We start from the raw sequence: 17,533 nt of genomic DNA, 5'->3' as shown, positions 1-17,533 counted from the left end.
TTTGTATGTGTGTACATCTTTATTTTGCTTGAAGAATTTAAGGAGATTATAATCTCTTGGAGATTTCAAACAGAAAAATCCAGTCATAGATAAGGGTTAAGTGGCCTGCCAATATTTAACTATTGACACTCTCACCTTCAGCAAAACAGATCGATTGTGAAAACACTTGATCCCATAGAATCTATGTTTCTCAACCCAGGTACTAGAGAAGGAGTTTGAAAGGCTGTGGTGTATAGTTGGGGAAGGTGTAGTGTGTCTCAACATTCAGTCCTTAAGAAGGTGTTAAACACTTTAGGTGAATGTATATTTCTTCTACCATCTTGGTGTCAGGTTGTATAACCTGCTGTTTGATTCTTTTGGAATGTCTATTATCAATGGAAAACTTGTGATAAAATAAGCATTTTGTAAGACTAAGCATATCTTGATGAAAAACAAAGATGAGCTTGTGAAATGCTGATTAGTCCCCTAGCACAGATGTGAGAATTGAAAGATGAGACAAGTTGGCAAGCAGTGGATGCTAACAGTAGAGATGATTGTTTGTTGATAAATGAACGTCATATATTTATGTGCACTTTTCACACCACTGACTTGCCAAATGATTTACAGCCAATGAAATACTTTTGAATTGCAGTCAGTATTGTAATGTTGGAAATGTGGTAGCCAATTTGCACACAAAGCTCCCACAAACAGGATTATGACAATGACCAGATAATGTATTTCTTTAATATGTTGTTTGAAGGAGAAATAGTCTACAGGACATGAAAAACAACTTCTTTTTTGTAATATAACAAGGATATTTTTGCACACACAGAGAAGGTGGCCAGGAGCTAGCTTTGTGTAACTGAAACCTAACACCATCAACAGTGTAGCACGCTCCTGTGTGAGCTACACTGAACGTAGAACAGCATAGCTTAGGAGCAGGACATTTGTCCTTTCTAGTCTACACTGATGCCATTCCAACCTAAACCCATCTGCTTGCATGTGGCCTGTATCCCTCTATTCCCTGCCTGGCCATGAGTCTGTCTAAATGCCTGTTAACATTGCTGCCCATTCTTTTCTAAGTGCAAGTAAATCATGTCCCTAAGAATCTTCTCCAATAATTTCCTTAATGTAAGGCTCACTAGATTGTAATTTCCCTTATTATCCCTGTTGCCCTTAAACAAAATAACTTTATTAGTTAGACTCCAATCTTCTGGAACCTCCCCTGTGGCTGAAGAGGATCTAAAGATGTCCGTCAAGCCCCCAGCAATCTTATCCCTTGACTCCTCCTATATCTTGTGATAGATCCCAACTGGTCCTGAGGATCAAATGTGGCACAAGATTCCAGCAAAGCATGAGGGGGAAAACTCTCCTCTGGTTGAGACATCCCTACCACAAAGGAAGATGGTTGTGGTTAGTGGAGGCCAGATATCTCAGCAGGACTTCTTCAGAGTAGTATCTTCAGCTGCTTCATTTGATGACCTTCCCTCCATCATTAGGTCAGAACTGGGTACATTTGTTGTTCACTGCACTATGTTCAATGCACGTTTGTGACTTCTCAGAAACTTGTGCAGCAAGACATGGACAAATGTCCAGGCTGGGGCTGAAGACCATCTCTGACAGAATATCTAATCATATCACCCAGGTATAGAAATGCATTATCATCACTGAATTCCCCCACTAACAACATCCCCAGTTACCATTGACCAAAAACTGGAGTGAATCAGCCATGTTAATACTGTAGCTGAAAGAGGAGCTCAGAGGCTGAGGACAATCTGAAGAGTTTTAATTTGGATTAATCCGCTTTCAGGACATTGTGTTTTCTTGTTCCTGTTTTAACTGACAGGAATGGGACGTCTTTTTTGTTCTCATCAATGCAAGCCATGCTTGTGACCATGCACTGAGTGAATGCATTCACCTGAACAGCTACATGATGGATCAATTAAAGAATTAACTTCACATTTAACCGTGTCATGTGGTTGCTCAACAGGACATTTTCAGCGAATCAATGTTTCAGGTTAGTTGCTACCGAACTGTGCAGCACTTCAGCGTTGAAATGTGATGTTGGTTAATTCTACAAAAATCAGGAGAAGTGACAAAACTGTAGGGGTTTCTTGAACAAACGCCCTTTAAAACTAAATAAGAACTGAAAATACTGGTAACTCCCAGATTAATGTTTCGGGCCAGTGATCCTCCAGTAAGATCTTTGAGATGAATAGCTTTTAAGCAAACAGGCTCTAGGAAGATTGTGATGGGAAAAGAACAAAATTGATAAGGTAGAATGCAGGAGTGATATTGTAATAAAATCAGAAGGAGCTGGAGAAACTCCAGTAGTCTAGCAGTGTCTGTAGTGAGAAAGCAAAGTCAATGTTTCTGGTCCAGTGACCCTTTTTCTAAAATGCCAACTGTGCTTTCCCTCCACTGAAAATACCAGATCTTCTGAGTTTCTCCAGCAGATTCTGTTTTTGTTTCTGATTTCCAGCATTCACAGTTCTTTGTGTTGTGTTGTGTTTTGTTTTGTAAAATGATAATGTTTACTTAAGTGGCACAGCATCATCCACAACCATATCGGTGACTAACCTTTCAGAAATCCCAAAAATCAGTACCTCTTTAAATATTCATTTGTTTTAGCAATTAGAAGTCTATTTCCATTTTAGTATCTTCCTGTTTTTGTTTTTAGTAATGGGTCATTTCCCAGAACGGCTTCAACTTTTTAAAAAAGTGGCACTTCAGTAATGGTGAACTGTACGTGAAGAAATAAATGTCTATTTATAAAGTTAAACAATCACCCCTCACCATAAACTCAAGTTGAGGCATTTTAGGATGCAGTACCTAAGTAATTTGAGTTACAACTTGTGGCCTATGGAGAGTAGCTTGATTTTAAAAAGTGAGACTTTGAACTTATGGCTCCTGAAACTCTTTCCACTTTCTCATCTTATGCCTATATTGGTTTAGAAGAATTGACAGAAGCTGCTTGGTATTATTGGAGAAATGTGTTAGTTGTAGAAGAATCATTTGATGGGTTTGACCAGTAGTTTATAAACATTTTTAATCAATCTGCCCATACAAATAAAGTATTGTGGATGCTGGAAAACAGAAATAGCTGGAGAAACTCAGCAGCATCTTTGGAGAGAGAAGCAGATTGTAATCCGAGTGACCCTTTAGTCAGAACGTCTTGTTTGTTTCATGGCACTCCAGACGGGTAACCAATGAATGAGAATGTTCTTCGTGGTTTTCTTCTTTTATTTTAACAATTCTGGTGGCCAACCTCCAATCTGGTTATTGGCTAAAGGAAAGATGGAGACCTGGAGATCAGAAGAATTTTTTGCTCTTAAGCATTTTTTGGTTTTATCTGAAAATCTTCAGATATTTATAACTTCCAGCAATCAAATTGCTCTTTCTGATTTGTTTTTCCTTTTGCTTTTCTTTTTGTTTCAGTGGCCAGTTTGCTATCGTGAAGAAATGCTGCGAGAAAAGCTCTGGAATTGAATATGCAGCGAAGTTTATTAAGAAACGGCAGGTTCGAGCCAGCCGGAGAGGAGTGAGACGTGAGGAAATTGAACGGGAGGTTAACATCCTACAGCAGATCCAGCATTCCAACATTATCACCTTACATGACGTTTATGAAAATAAAACAGATGTGGTCCTCATTCTGGAACTGTGAGTAAGGAGGATATCCTTCTGTTGCTGGGCTAAAGAAAATCAAACAGGAAGGATTGTATTAATTAACCCTAATGATGAGTAGCTGTAACAAAACTCCTTTTAATGTTGAATTATTGCCATCAGTACTAATGAGCTGTACAATTAACCCAGTATTGAATCAATCTAATGTTATGTTTAATATAAAGATAATTTATTTTTTTCCTCAATTCTTCAATATTTTTCTTCTTTATCACTCCGATGTCTCTGCTGCTAGGGTACATGCCATAATAGTAAGTGACATTATGATAATTTCAGGGATGAGCTCTCTTTTGGATCACATGTACAGTAATAGTATTTCCTGGCTTAAATTATATTTACTTTTTAAAACGTTCTGCTCCATAACTTTTGTAAATTGATCGCTTCGATGTGCCTGTGCATCCTATTCGCAGGATCTGGAAATCCCTGGGTTAATGTGCCTTCCTCTACTACTTTTAAATTGTACTTCTTTATCCAGAATTCTGGGCTTCAATCTCTCTGCCTCCCAGCTATGACTTGACTGATTACACATCAATGACAAGTTATTGTTATAGTAACACCATACTTCCCTTGTTTCCTGTTGCTGTTCCCCAAGTCAACAATACACACTTAACTGCAAGTGGGTCACAAAATGCCAATGAAGATGTTGACAAATGTGAATAAAAACTTTTATCAATCAGTAATTTCCAGTCCGTGTATGGCTGGTTTGCTGCTATAACCTGAGCCTTTCCAGTTTCCTTTTTGGTAGATATGTTGAAAGCTGCCCCTCTGCACGAGTGGTGTTGTCATGTTGACTGGAACCATCCTGGGGCAGGTTCACCACCATCAGTTCTCTGTTATTAAGTTGCTACCGCGTGGGGAAGAATGCCCCTGTAAATTCTTCAGCAGAATCTGGGGTCGCTCTTGACGAATGGTGATGATTTAAAACCTAGTTCTTAATAGCTATTTACAAAGATCTGGGATAAATGATACTTTTCATTTGCCCTTAATATCTCACAAGAGATTAAATACAGACTATTGTTACTGTACTGGAAGGACAAATAAATGAATGAATACAAACCCTGTTAGCCCCACCCTTTATATTCCTGATTGGCAGGACATTTCTTGTGATGTCAAGTAACCCTTTCAAGTGATAACTGCCTTGTACAACCATAACTGACTACCACTGTGAATGCTGAATTATGCTTCAACTTTCAAATTTCAGTATTATAGCTATAGCTCCCACCTTACTGCCTCCTATTGCCCAGACCCCTCCTTCACCTAGAGACAAATCACAGCCTGTCCACAGTGAATGTGGATCCTTGCAAACTTTGCATTTGGTCGCTGGTAGTTATTGAGTATTGTTGTAAAGAGACACACATTGACAAACCTCTTTACTTCGCATTCGTCAGAACAAGAATGCCACATTCCAAACAATCACAACAATTTACATCTCAGCATTGGTATCAGCACCCTTTTTTTTGTCCTGAAGCTTTGAATTTATATAGCACCCTTTGTGATCACAGAAAATAGGTTTAGGGTAAAATTTCGGCATAACATCATGGGCCGAAGGTCCTGTACTGGTCTATATTCTGTCATCCTTTTTCAGTCAATGAGGTACTTTTATTTGATGTACAAGAAATGTAACCATGAATGTACATAAAGCAAGTCCCAAAACATACAGTAATGACTGGGTATTCTATTTTTAGTGATGTTGCTTGAGGGAGAAGTGTTGGCCAGAAAACCAGGCAGAGGTCCCCAACTCTTCTAGTGCCTTTGCCTTTAACATCCATTTGAGAGTTAATATGTGATGTAACAGCTCTTCTAGCAGATGGTACCTCTGACTGTGTGGTATCCCCTCGGCATTGCTGTCAATCTGTTGTGCTCGTGCCCTGGAGTAGGGTTTGTCTTGGGGTGGCAGTGGTTACAGCAGAGCCATGCTGGCACTAGTGCGGGGTAGGCAGAATGAAATACAGAAGCTGACAAATGTGAACAAGAAGCTTGTAGAGATGGAGTGCAGATGCACAAAAGAAGAATGTAGACAGCTATAACAGATCGGAAAAAAGCTGAATTAGTGCCAGAGACTGAGGATGCTGGTTTTGTCCAGGAGCAGTGATAAAGCAGATCACCTACATTCATTATTAATCTTTGTCCCTTTCATTATAAAATGTTGTACCCTCAAGTTTACAATGAGTAATTCAATGGAAAATATAGGGGTCCCTTGTGATGCAGTGGTTGTGCTCCTTCCCCAGGCCCTGAGACCTGATTCAAGTCGTACCTGCTTTAGAGGTGTGTAATAACAGATAGAAACAGAGTGATTAAACATATACAAGTACGTAATAGTGGCAACAGTAAGGGAGGTCCCAATCAGCAACTTCTACATTGTCACTCAAAGATAGACTTTTCAATGATTTACCACCTTGTGCTTTCTGCTGCTCTTCAGTCTAATTTGAGGTTACCAGTATATAAAATCAACCAACTTGAATTTAGCGATGTGAAGTAAGACTCTGTGCCACATGAGGGCCCCAACAATGGTAATGTTCCTGTTCCTGTTCCTGTACTCAGAGGCCTGGATTAACTTCCACCTGCTCCAGAGGTGTGAAATAATGTCTCTGAACAGGTTGACTAGGAAAAACAGGTTAAATAAAAATATTTTTTAAAATTCTCTATTACTTGGAGATGGTAAGAACTGCTGGTGCTGTAGTCAAAGATAACCATGTGGAACTGGAGGAACACAGCAGGCCAGGCAGCATCAGAGAAGGGTCCCGACCCGAAACGCCAACTTTCCTTCTCCTCTGCTGCCTGGCCTGCTGTGTTCCTCCAGCTCCAAACTGTGTTCTCTCTGTTATTTGGTCTGTTTAAGTCCCATGTACAATATACCACTTCTGAATGGAAACTTCTTTCAACCTTGGGGCAAGGATTTAATGGCATTGTTCAGTTTCTGATCAAGTTGGTTTACAATTTCATAAAAGACATTGGTGTTGAAATGAACGGGGAATGAGAAATCTGAACAAATCAGTATAGTCTCAATTTTTGGCAAGAGTGACCTTGTTTATTTGGTGCATTTCATGGCCTTGGGATATCCCCAGAGTGTTTGTTTCACAGTATTTTTGAAGTTATTGCAGTTGCCAATTATTTGGACCCAAGCAAATTTTACAAACAGATTTATGTGCTAATCTCAGAGATAATGGGAACTGCAGATGCTGGAGATTCCAAGATAATAAAATGTGAGGCTGGATGAACACAGCAGGCCAAGCAGCATCTCAGGAGCACAAAAGCTGACGTTTCGGGCCTAGACCCTTCATCAGAGAGGGGGATGGGGGGAGGGAACTGGAATAAATAGGGAGAGAGGGGGAGGCGGACCGAAGATGGAGAGTAAAGAAGATAGGTGGAGAGGGTGTAGGTGGGGAGGTAGGGAGGGGATAGGTCAGTCCAGGGAAGACGGACAGGTCAAGGAGGTGGGATGAGGTTAGTAGGTAGCTGGGGGTGCGGCTTGGGGTGGGAGGAAGGGATGGGTGAGAGGAAGAACCGGTTAGGGAGGCAGAGACAGGTTGGACTGGTTTTGGGATGCAGTGGGTGGGGGGGAAGAGCTGGGCTGGTTGTGTGGTGCAGTGGGGGGAGGGGATGAACTGGGCTGGTTTAGGGATGCAGGGTGCAGTGGGGGGAGGGGATGAACTGGGCTGGTTTAGGGATGCAGGGTGCAGTGGGGGGAGGGGATGAACTTGACATTCCACATTAAGCAGAGGTTCACCTGCACATCTGCCAATGTGGTATATTGCATCCACTGTACCCGGTGCGGCTTCCTCTACATTGGGGAAACCAAGCGGAGGCTTGGGGACCGCTTTGCAGAACACCTCCGCTCAGTTCGTAACAAACAACTGCACCTCCCAGTCGCAAACCATTTCCACTCCCCCTCCCATTCTCTTGATGACATGTCCATCATGGGCCTCCTGCACTGCCACAATGATGCCACCCGAAGGTTGCAGGAACAGCAACTCATATTCCGCCTGGGAACCCTGCAGCCGTATGGTATCAATGTGGACTTCACCAGTTTCAAAATCTCCCCTTCCCCCACTGCATCCCTAAACCAGCCCAGTTCATCCCCTCCCCCCACTGCACCACACAACCAGCCCAGCTCTTCCCCCCCACCCCCCACTGCATCCCAAAACCAGTCCAACCTGTCTCTGCCTCCCTAACCGGTTCTTCCTCTCACCCATCCCTTCCTCCCACCCCAAGCCGCACCCCCAGCTACCTACTAACCTCATCCCACCTCCTTGACCTGTCCGTCTTCCCTGGACTGACCTATCCCCTCCCTACCTCCCCACCTACACCCTCTCCACCTATCTTCTTTACTCTCCATCTTCGGTCCGCCTCCCCCTCTCTCCCTATTTATTCCAGTTCCCTCCCCCCATCCCCCTCTCTGATGAAGGGTCTAGGCCCGAAACGTCAGCTTTTGTGCTCCTGAGATGCTGCTTGGCCTGCTGTGTTCATCCAGCCTCACATTTTATTATTATGTGCTAATCTGATCTGCTACCTGAGGGAGAAATCTTTGCCAGATCACAAACAGACTTCCCTGCTCTTTGAATAATGTCCCAAGATCATTTACATACATTCTTTGAGGGGTAATTTGGTTAGTGAGGAACACAAATCTTGCTGAAAGGAGGGAAATTTGGCTTTTACCTGTGCACTACTGGGTAAATGCAAGAGTGTCAAATTTCAAACTCTTCATAGTACAGGAGCAAAGAGTGCTGATTGGGCATGTTGACTTTGATTGGGAGTTTGAGAGGACTATATTGACTCTTGCTTTCTCCATGGCAATGCTTTAGCCAATCAGGGATTCCTGAGTGATGAAAAAGATGACATCCTCTTTTTTGTGTTGTGCCCTGCCTGGACCCTGTATGTTCTCCACAGTGTACTGTATCCTCAGCAGATTGCCCTTCAATGCTGTAAATTCCGGGAGAATCTGGTTTCTGCAGAAACCTAAAAATCATACATTCGTACAGAGCAAAAGATGCCCATCGGCCAGTCAAATCTGTACTGCCAAAAGCCCCTTCAGCTCATGCTGCACCATCTCTCGTCATCTTTTGTGACTTGAAGCAACTTTAGGAAGAACCAGATTCTCATTGAATTATAACCAAAGCTGGAATGAATCAGGCTAACTTTAAAAAGGAGACAGTTTGAGTAGAGCCCAGTTATATTCCCCAAAATGGGAAAGGCATGCCACAAATCCAGGGCTCGCTGGATGACAAAATAGATACTACTTCTTTGTCTTGATAAGTATGTTTGTATCAAGTGTCAGATAGAAAATAGTCATACAGTAGAGTTATGGAGTAATGCAGCATGGAAATAGGCTGTTCAGCCCAATCTGGTCCATGCTGACCTTGGTGCCCACTCAGTTCCAATTGCCCACATTTGGTCCATATCCCTCTAAACCCTTCTCGTCCATGTACCTATCCAAATGTATTTTTAAATGTTGTTATTGTAACTGCCTCGACCACTTTCACTGGCGGCCCATTTTGTATTCACACCACTCTGAGTGAAGAAGTTGTCCCTCAGGTCCTCCGTTAAATTTTTCCCTTCTCTCACCTTAAACCTATGCCCTCTAGTTTTCAATTCCCCATCCCTGGGAAAAAGACTACTTGCGTTATTACTGTCTGTGCTCCTCATGATTTTAAACACCTTTTTAAATAAGGTCATCCATCATTCTCCTACGTTCCAAGGAATAAAATCCAATCTATAACATCCTCCTAAATCTTCTTCACACACTTTGCAGTTTAACTATGTCTTCCCTATTACAGGGTGACCAAAACTGCGCGCACAATACTCCAAGTGCAGCCTCGACAATGACTTGTACAACTGTTGCATAATGTCCAAATTCCTCTACTCAATACCTCACCTGATGAAGGCCATTATGCTGCCTTCATCGCCTATCTACCTGTGATACTGCTTTCAAAGAACTATGTATTTGTAATCCTAGGGCCCTCTGCTCCACAACATTCCTTAGCATCTTACCATTTACTGTATAAGTTGTACTTTGGTTTGACTTTCCAAAATGCAACATCTCACTTATTTGAATTGAATTGCATTTGCCAATCCTCAGCCCACTTCCCCAAGTGACCAAGATCCCTCTAATTTTTTTATAACCTGCCTCAATATCAACATTACCTCCAAATTTTATATCATTGCAGTCTTAATAATCATATATTGTACATTTACATCCAGACTATTTATGTAAGTAACAATAGAATTGAGAACCGAGATGGGGTGGCACAGTTTCTTGGTGGTTAGCACTGCTGCCTCAACACCAGGGACCCAAGTTCGATCCTATCCTCTGGCAATTGCCTGTGTGGAGTTTATATTTCTCTTATGTCTGCGCGGGTTTCTGCTGGGCACTCTGGATTCCTCCCAGTGCAAAGAGGCCCAGGTGTACTGGCCATGCTAAATTGCCCATAGTGTTCAGGGATGTGTAGATTAGGTGGGTCACAGGGAAAGGGTAGGGGTTTGGGTGGGATGCGGTGAGGGTGGGTGTGGACTTGCTTGGCAGAAGGGTCTGTTTCTACATGTAGGCACTCTGAGAGGCAAGTTGAAGATTTGATGGTAGGAAGCTATTGATTAGTCAAGGGGTTGACCTGAGCCTCTTGGTGAGTCTGTAGTTGGGGTGATTTTTGCCCTAGTGGATGTGGTCTGACCAGGGAACTTGACAGCTTGATAGCAGAAACACTTGAAAGGGGTAACATGAGGCTATGCTCTCCCCACTGCCAGCTTTCTGGCCAGTGAACCAGCCATCCCAACCACTTACAAAAATTTGGGCAGAACCGTAGTGTGAGGAGGGGTGGGATGTGGGGGAGAGACCCACAAGGGCATTTGTTTCATTAGGGTCATAGTATAATCCTTCAATTATCTTTAAAGAGAAAGCGTAGAGAATGGATTTAATTGGCTGTTATTTACAATTTTGAATGGCTTCCTGTGCTATTGGTTTCTATGGTTTAATGTTACAAAGGAAACCAAATAGAAATGAGATGGTCACTGCTTTTGATGAACTGAGAACACAAAAAAGAAGAAAAGTTATTGTGTGGAGACAAAATTTGAGCAAGGATCACCTGAAGAATGTTAATAGGGGAAAAGCCCAGGGCTCATACTGGACTTTGTGTGATAGAATGTTTCAGTGTCCATTTCCTGTCATGTAATTTCTGATTCTAAGGATAAGTTTGGATAATATTGGTAGATTGGGGGATTTCCAAAAAGAGTGGAGTCAATGGGCATATTGGGGTGATGACTCCAGGAAGCCAATGTCCATATTTCACTGAGATGGCAACAAGGCCTTCTACCAGGATAGAGTTAGTATTCTCAATGTTAATATGTCCGGCTGAGTTGCTTTCTTGAGCCTGGGGACAAGGTGTAGCTGGAGTGAAGTAGAGTTGTCATTGAGAAGACTAGTCTTTCCCTGCCATGATATGAGTAAAGCAAAGCAGGATTGCTTCTTCCCTGATAGTACACTGCCATCAATCAACCAACAACACCCCCCCACCCCCTCACCATTTCCCCACTTTGAGACTGAAGGGGTGGGTCGGGCATTAGGTCCTGTTGCCTCCCCAGTGCACTCCCCAAACAATTATAAGCCAAACCTATCAGCCAGGCTGACCTCCCTATTAGAAACTTGATGAATTCTTCTGAAGAACCAGCACAGGCATGGTGTTGTGTGCTGTCTGAGCATAGAAGTGGAATCTAATACCTTTCCTGACGATGAGGTAAGTGGCAAGGGGCATTTAATCAGTCAAGGAGGGGGTATCCTCCTGCCTTCACCTGAGTTCTTACTTCCCATTCTGGTTATGACTGTGGCAGGAATGCCTGGAGAAAGCTAGCCCCCCACCCCCTACCTAGCTGCTGACTCCATCCCCTCTGTCCCTCCACAAGACTGAGTGACCATACCCTGCCTCAAATGGGGGATATGGTGATGGCAACTACCTCCTCCCAGAGCTGCCAGTCTCTGGCTGGCTAATATTCCCCCCTTACCCCCACCACACTGGCGAGTCTTCCATCGGCTGTCCTGACAAGTGCCTGATGGGTGCAGGATGGGACTTTGTGGGACCACCTCCACTGAATAATGCCATATTTACCTGAGCCAGGGAGAAGTGCAAGATTGAATTCTGGCTCTTTAATATCCATTCCTATAACATTGCATCTTTTGGAAGTCACAGAACATTTCACAACAGCTCCTTTGCTTTAGAATTATAGACTCTCTGGTTTACATAGGAAACAGGTAGGAGCTAGTTATCTCACTCAAAGGAAGATTGTTGACGTGCACACCTCCTGGCTAATGATTTCACAAGAACATTGATTGGAATGTATGGAATGGCAGCAGGCGTGTAGCTCTCTGAGCAGTTGAGGACATTTACTGAACTGTTGCCCAATGACTACAATAAAATAATACAGGAAAGGGAACGGCAGAAAATTGCAGCTGTGTAACCAATGGCACAGTTGTAGCCTGGCTGACACAGCTGACATTACTAGTAATGGCAAGGAGCCTGTCCCTCTGTAGTTTGTACTTTGAAACTAAATTAAACAAATTGTTATTTACCCCACCTTTTTGGTGCTAACATCCACCCTATATGGTGAAATGACTTTATTTGTAACAAAGATAATACAATGTGAATTTAATAGTACAAATATTATTTGAATGGGAGCAGAGGGCGTGGTAATGTCACAATGCGTGCAGACTTAGGCAACAAGAGAATGGGAAACCCAAAGCTCTGTCATTTGAGGTTTCAGATAAGAGTGCTTTGTGTGTGTAGAACGTATTTTATTTTTATTTGTAGACTGTGGAAGTCGTTGGCTGGGCCAGCATGTATTTTTCATCCCAAATTTTCCTAATGGCACACCACTTCTTGAACCATTTCAGTCCATATGTACTCCCAGATTGCTGTGGAGAGGGGGAGTTCAGTGACAGTGAAGGAATGACAATAAATTTCCCAGTCAGGATGGTGACTGACCTGGAGAAAGACTTGCAGGGTACATTGCCCACATTTTTTATATTATGTTTATACTACAATTTTCAATTAAACATAATACTTTTAATGTAGATGGACATGCCAGCGCACAGATCCAATCGCACACTGAGGAGGTGGTCCTGAAATCTTGTTCTCCAGATCTTGCTGCACACCTAGCCAAGCTGTTCCAGTAAACTATAATACTGGCATCTACCTGATCATGTGGAAAGTTGCCCAAGTATGGCCTATACACAGAAAAGTAGGATAAATCCAAATACTTGCCTCATCTCTAAGTGTTTGAAGGGGTCATCAGCAGTGCTGACAAACAGCATTTGCCAAGCAATAAGCTGCGCACTGAGAGTTCTGCTAAGGCCAGCCAGCTCCTACCATTTACAGCCTTGGATCAAACATGGACAAAAGCACTGAACTTGAGAGGTGAGATGAGACTAACAGTCCTAACCAACTGTGCTAACAAATATAAATACAGTGGCAACAAGAGTAGGTCAGAGGTGAGGAATCCTGCAGAGAGCAACTCATCTCCTGCCTTCCCAAAGCCTGTCCACTATTTACAAGGCAAAGGTCAGGACTTCTGGAATACTCCCTACTTACCTGGATGAGTGCAGCTCCAACAACACTGAAGAAGATTGACACCATCTGGGTCAAAGCAGCCTGTCTAATTTAAGTCACATCAATGAACATCCACACACTCCACATCCAATACTTAATAGCAGTAATGATACCACAAGATGCATTGCAAAAATTCACCAAGGCTCTTTAGACTACGCTTTCCAAACCCCCATCACTTCCATCTGGTAGGACAAGGGCAGTAGATACTTGGGAATACCACCACTTGCACCTTTCCCTCCAAGCCACACCTCACACTTGCTTGGAAATATATTATCGTTCCTTCAGTGTCATTGGGTCAAAATTCTGGAACTTCCTCTCTCAGCGCATTGTGAGTCTACCTATAGCAAATAGACTGCATTTGTTCAAGAGGGCAGATCACCATCACCTTCTCTAGGGCAGTTAGGGACAGACAATAAATGCTGGTCAGCCAGCAATGCTCTAGTCTCCTGAATGAATTTTTTAACAAAATGAATGTGGATCAATGAAAGAGATTGGGTTGGTGAATTGTGTTGGTGAGGAGAGTATGAATTCACCCTAACACTCCCACTGGAACTCAGAATGATTTCCTTTATAGGAGGAGGAAAACCTATAGAGGTTTCAGAATTGAGGCCCCAGCAGGGAGCTGAGCTTGTGGGAAGGACCAGTGGAAGTAACTGAGCTCTCAATCTTCCAGCAATGCAACTGCCCTGCTGAGAATCACTGTTTTTGAGAGTTTGTACCGATCTGTAAAACTGATAGTCATCGAGCCCAAGGTTACTGAGAATCGCAAAATATACTATCCTCTGAGAACAGCATCTGTCTATTTTGTGGCTGAGATGTTTGTGTTACTATTTGAGAGACAGCAACTTCCTCAATGAGAGATGGTAAGAACCGCAGATGCTGGAGTCAGAGCTAACAGTGTGGAGCTGGACGAACACAGCCAAGCAGCATCAGAGGAGCAGGAAAGCTGATGTTTCAGAAGGGTCCCAACTTGAAATGTCAACTTTCTTGTTCCTCTGCCCTGCTGTGTCCCTCCAGCTCCACACTGTGTTATCTCAATTTCCTCAGTGACTGGTCATCTGATACTGAGTTATTCAGTCCCATAACCTGTGAAGGTTGCTGCTGACTTTAGGCCTATATCCCCCCCCTACACTGGTGTTGCACTGGGACTCATTGTCCAAGTCAAACCAATCTGTTTAATTTTGTTGTCAAAACTATCTGGTGTTGCAACATAGGTTTTAGTGAACCACGGCTGTGTGTTGATGATAGCTGAATCACAGTTCACATAGTACTCTCATCACTTAAACAATAGCATGCGGTGGAACTATTTCTCTGTAAATGCAAGCTGATTGGATCGTTAAACAAAAACCTCATAACTACAGACATTGGGAATCAGAAACAAAAATGGCAATTGCTGGAAAACCTTTGCACATCCGGCAGCCCTGTGGAGAGAAAGTAGAATGAATGTTTTTGGTCTAGTGACCCTTCCTCCTTCAGTACTGAATTTTTCCAGATTGGATCATTACCTTCTCCTCTCACTGCAAATAACAGGAGTTCAAGTCATCCAGGTCTGATAAAATCATGCCATTTATGTTCCGGTTCCAATTAATTCTTATCGACAGTGCATAAAGTGGTCTGCTTCTGAGCAACAGTTTACAAGACAGCGTCACTGCTGAGGGGTTGACAACATCAAAACCAACACAACTGGGCCTTTTTTCATGTGGTTTCTGAAGTCATACAAATTTCTCTTATAGTCAGCAATGCAACTTCTCAGAAATATGTTTGTATATAGAATTTCCATTGTGTTTTACCACTTGTGCTTGGCTGCATTGTGTTGTGTTATGTTAGGGTCACAGAATGGTTTTAAATGTGTTGAGTGAGATAGGGAAGAGCACACACTGTGAGCAAAGACAATCAAAGGGCACCATGTCATACAACTAGGCAAGCGGATGGTTGTTTAGATGTCTGTTCCCCCTCATGATGTAAGATATTGATTGCTGGGTATATGTCTGCCTGTGAATAGTTACCTTAGTAACTGAAACTAGCTTCACAAACTTGTAACTGAGCTTCAAAAGAATAGATAATAAAATGTGAGGCTGGATGAACACAGCAGGCCAAGCAGCATCTCAGGAGCACAAAAGCTGACGTTTCGGGCCTAGACCCTTCTAATCTCTTCAAAAGAATAGGTGCATTTCTATTCGGCATTAGGCTCATTGTCATCATTCTTTCTCCTCTGAAGTATTTTTAGTGTTCCTGTTCGTGGATGTTTAAGTGTATTGTGCTAAAGATGAACTCTGAAAATAAAATTAAATCACCAGAAACTGGTATTGCTATTGCTCCTGGTAAACAAGCTTCTTGATCACCATCTCCCAATGGGCGAGGAACTCTTCCTTCCTGCATTGCAGTGTGGTTCCACAGACATAATCTTCACTGCTCCCCAAATTCAAGAAGCATGCAGGCTCACTAATATCCTTCCTGTAGGGAAGGAAGCTGTCATCCTGGCTTAGTCTGGTCTACATGTGACTCCAGACCCACAGCAATGTGGTTGACTCTTAACTGCTCCCTGAAATGGCAGTGCCAGTTGCTGTCACACATATGATGACTTGTGTCATGGAGTATCCTAATCAAACCTGCCCGCTGTCAGAAATTTGTCACATTCTGTGCCTGCTCCACAGATATGCATGACATAAACCTCACTATTGGAACCTTCATTGCTTCCACCTCTCATGCAGCTGTAAAAAGACACATTTTGTTGGAGCTTTTCATCTTTCTTTTATTAGAACAAATCAAAAGAATACCTACTCAAATGGAAGAACAAGCAAATTTACCCTACATAAGAGGAGAGTGGTGGATTGGTTGGGAAGTGGACTCCAGTGTAAATGTTGCCATGGGGAATGTACAAGTTAATGATAACTGACAGTTAACTACCAGGCTTTTAAATTTTAAAACAAGCTGGTTGACTCTAGTCAATGGATTGCACAAAGAAATGAACTGTGACCTATTTAGTTGAGTTCAGCAGGTGTGCTGTATATACAGTACATGTTCTTTTTGTCTGCAGAAGATGGTACCCTGTGAATTAATGCATGGAACCGCTAGCACACAAATACACCACACTGAGCCTGATTGACCATCCCAAATTAGGTGCCGACGTAATTCTTTGCACAATGGCTTATCCAGCAAATATTCATAGAGTTGTAGGATTTTTCAGCATGAAAAGAGGCCCTTTGGACCATCATGTCTGTACCAGTCAATAAACACTTATCTATTCTCACCCCATTTCCCAACACTTGGCCTGTTCCCTCGTGTGCTAAGGTGTTAAGCATTCAGTTAAATACTTCTTAAATATCATAATCATTCATTCCTCTACTACCCTTTAGTGTTCCAGGTGTAAATAAATAATTTGTCCCCAAAATCTCTCTCAACTCCTGTCTCTTACATCTATGGTCCTTTGGTTATTGACCCCTCTACTAAGGGGAAATGTTCCTTCCTATCTCAGTCATAGTTAAGGAGTCATAAAAGTCTACAGAGAAATAAAGGCCCTTTGGCTGATCAAGTTTGTGAAGAAGTAAGGATCTAATTGTTGTAATTGACCTGTTGTCCAAACATTTGTGATACCTTTCCCTATCCCTGCTCTATTTCGTTAATACTGGGGTCGTACGGGCCAGTGTCATTGTACTAACGTTCATCTCCAATTCATTCACTGCTAGAGTGCACAACACCTCCAACAAACTATTGCCTACAGGTGTGGCAACAGAATTGATTGTAAACAGCTCATCCTAGACGGTTTTTGTTCTAAAACCAAAATCATTCCAAGCTCAGATATTGCACATCAGTATACAGGTGACACGTGTACATGTTCACTGAGAAACAGAGCTCTGGGCCACTGTCCACTCCACTTTGAAGCAAATGAAAACATCAAAGTGCTCTTCTGACCAGCTCCTCTGTCAATCTAAGCTCAGTGGTGAGATCCTGGATGTAATGGGCCATTTTATATTCACTTTAGGAGTCTCCTGTCAGTGAGTACCAACACGGACGATAAAACCCATAATCACCTTGTCATGTCATGTGTAGCTCAGCCTTTGGCCACCTGAGTAACAGAGGTATTTGAGGATTTGGGTTTCAAAGTGGAGACTAAGGTTGTGTATTATGGGCAGCAGTGATTACCACACTGCTAGAGGCTTTGGAGACTTGGACAATCTACAGAAGGCACAAAAAAAACACAGGGTAAGTCCATGCACAGACAGACACACTCCTCCAAATCCTGTAGAAAAAATGTGGTGCGATAGCAGAGACATCTGTCATGT

General features: G+C 42.6%; 1 protein-coding gene across 4 annotated transcripts in view; it reads left to right on the top strand.

Annotated features, from left to right (window-relative positions):
• Nucleotides 1-17,533, top strand: part of dapk2b (death-associated protein kinase 2b) — a 136,685-nt gene that overhangs the window by 76,722 nt on the left and 42,430 nt on the right. For all 4 annotated transcript variants that reach the window (XM_048520759.2, XM_048520760.2, XM_048520762.2 and 1 more), the window contains exon 2: nt 3,418-3,639. In XM_048520759.2, coding sequence (XP_048376716.2) covers nt 3,418-3,639 — 222 coding nt within the window. The remainder of the gene's footprint in view (nt 1-3,417; nt 3,640-17,533) is intronic.

Source organism: Stegostoma tigrinum, chromosome 36 (genome assembly GCF_030684315.1).
Source record: "Stegostoma tigrinum isolate sSteTig4 chromosome 36, sSteTig4.hap1, whole genome shotgun sequence".
In the NCBI taxonomy this organism is placed as follows: Eukaryota; Metazoa; Chordata; class Chondrichthyes; order Orectolobiformes; family Stegostomatidae; genus Stegostoma; species Stegostoma tigrinum.
This window is presented reverse-complemented; position numbering and strand designations above follow the sequence as displayed.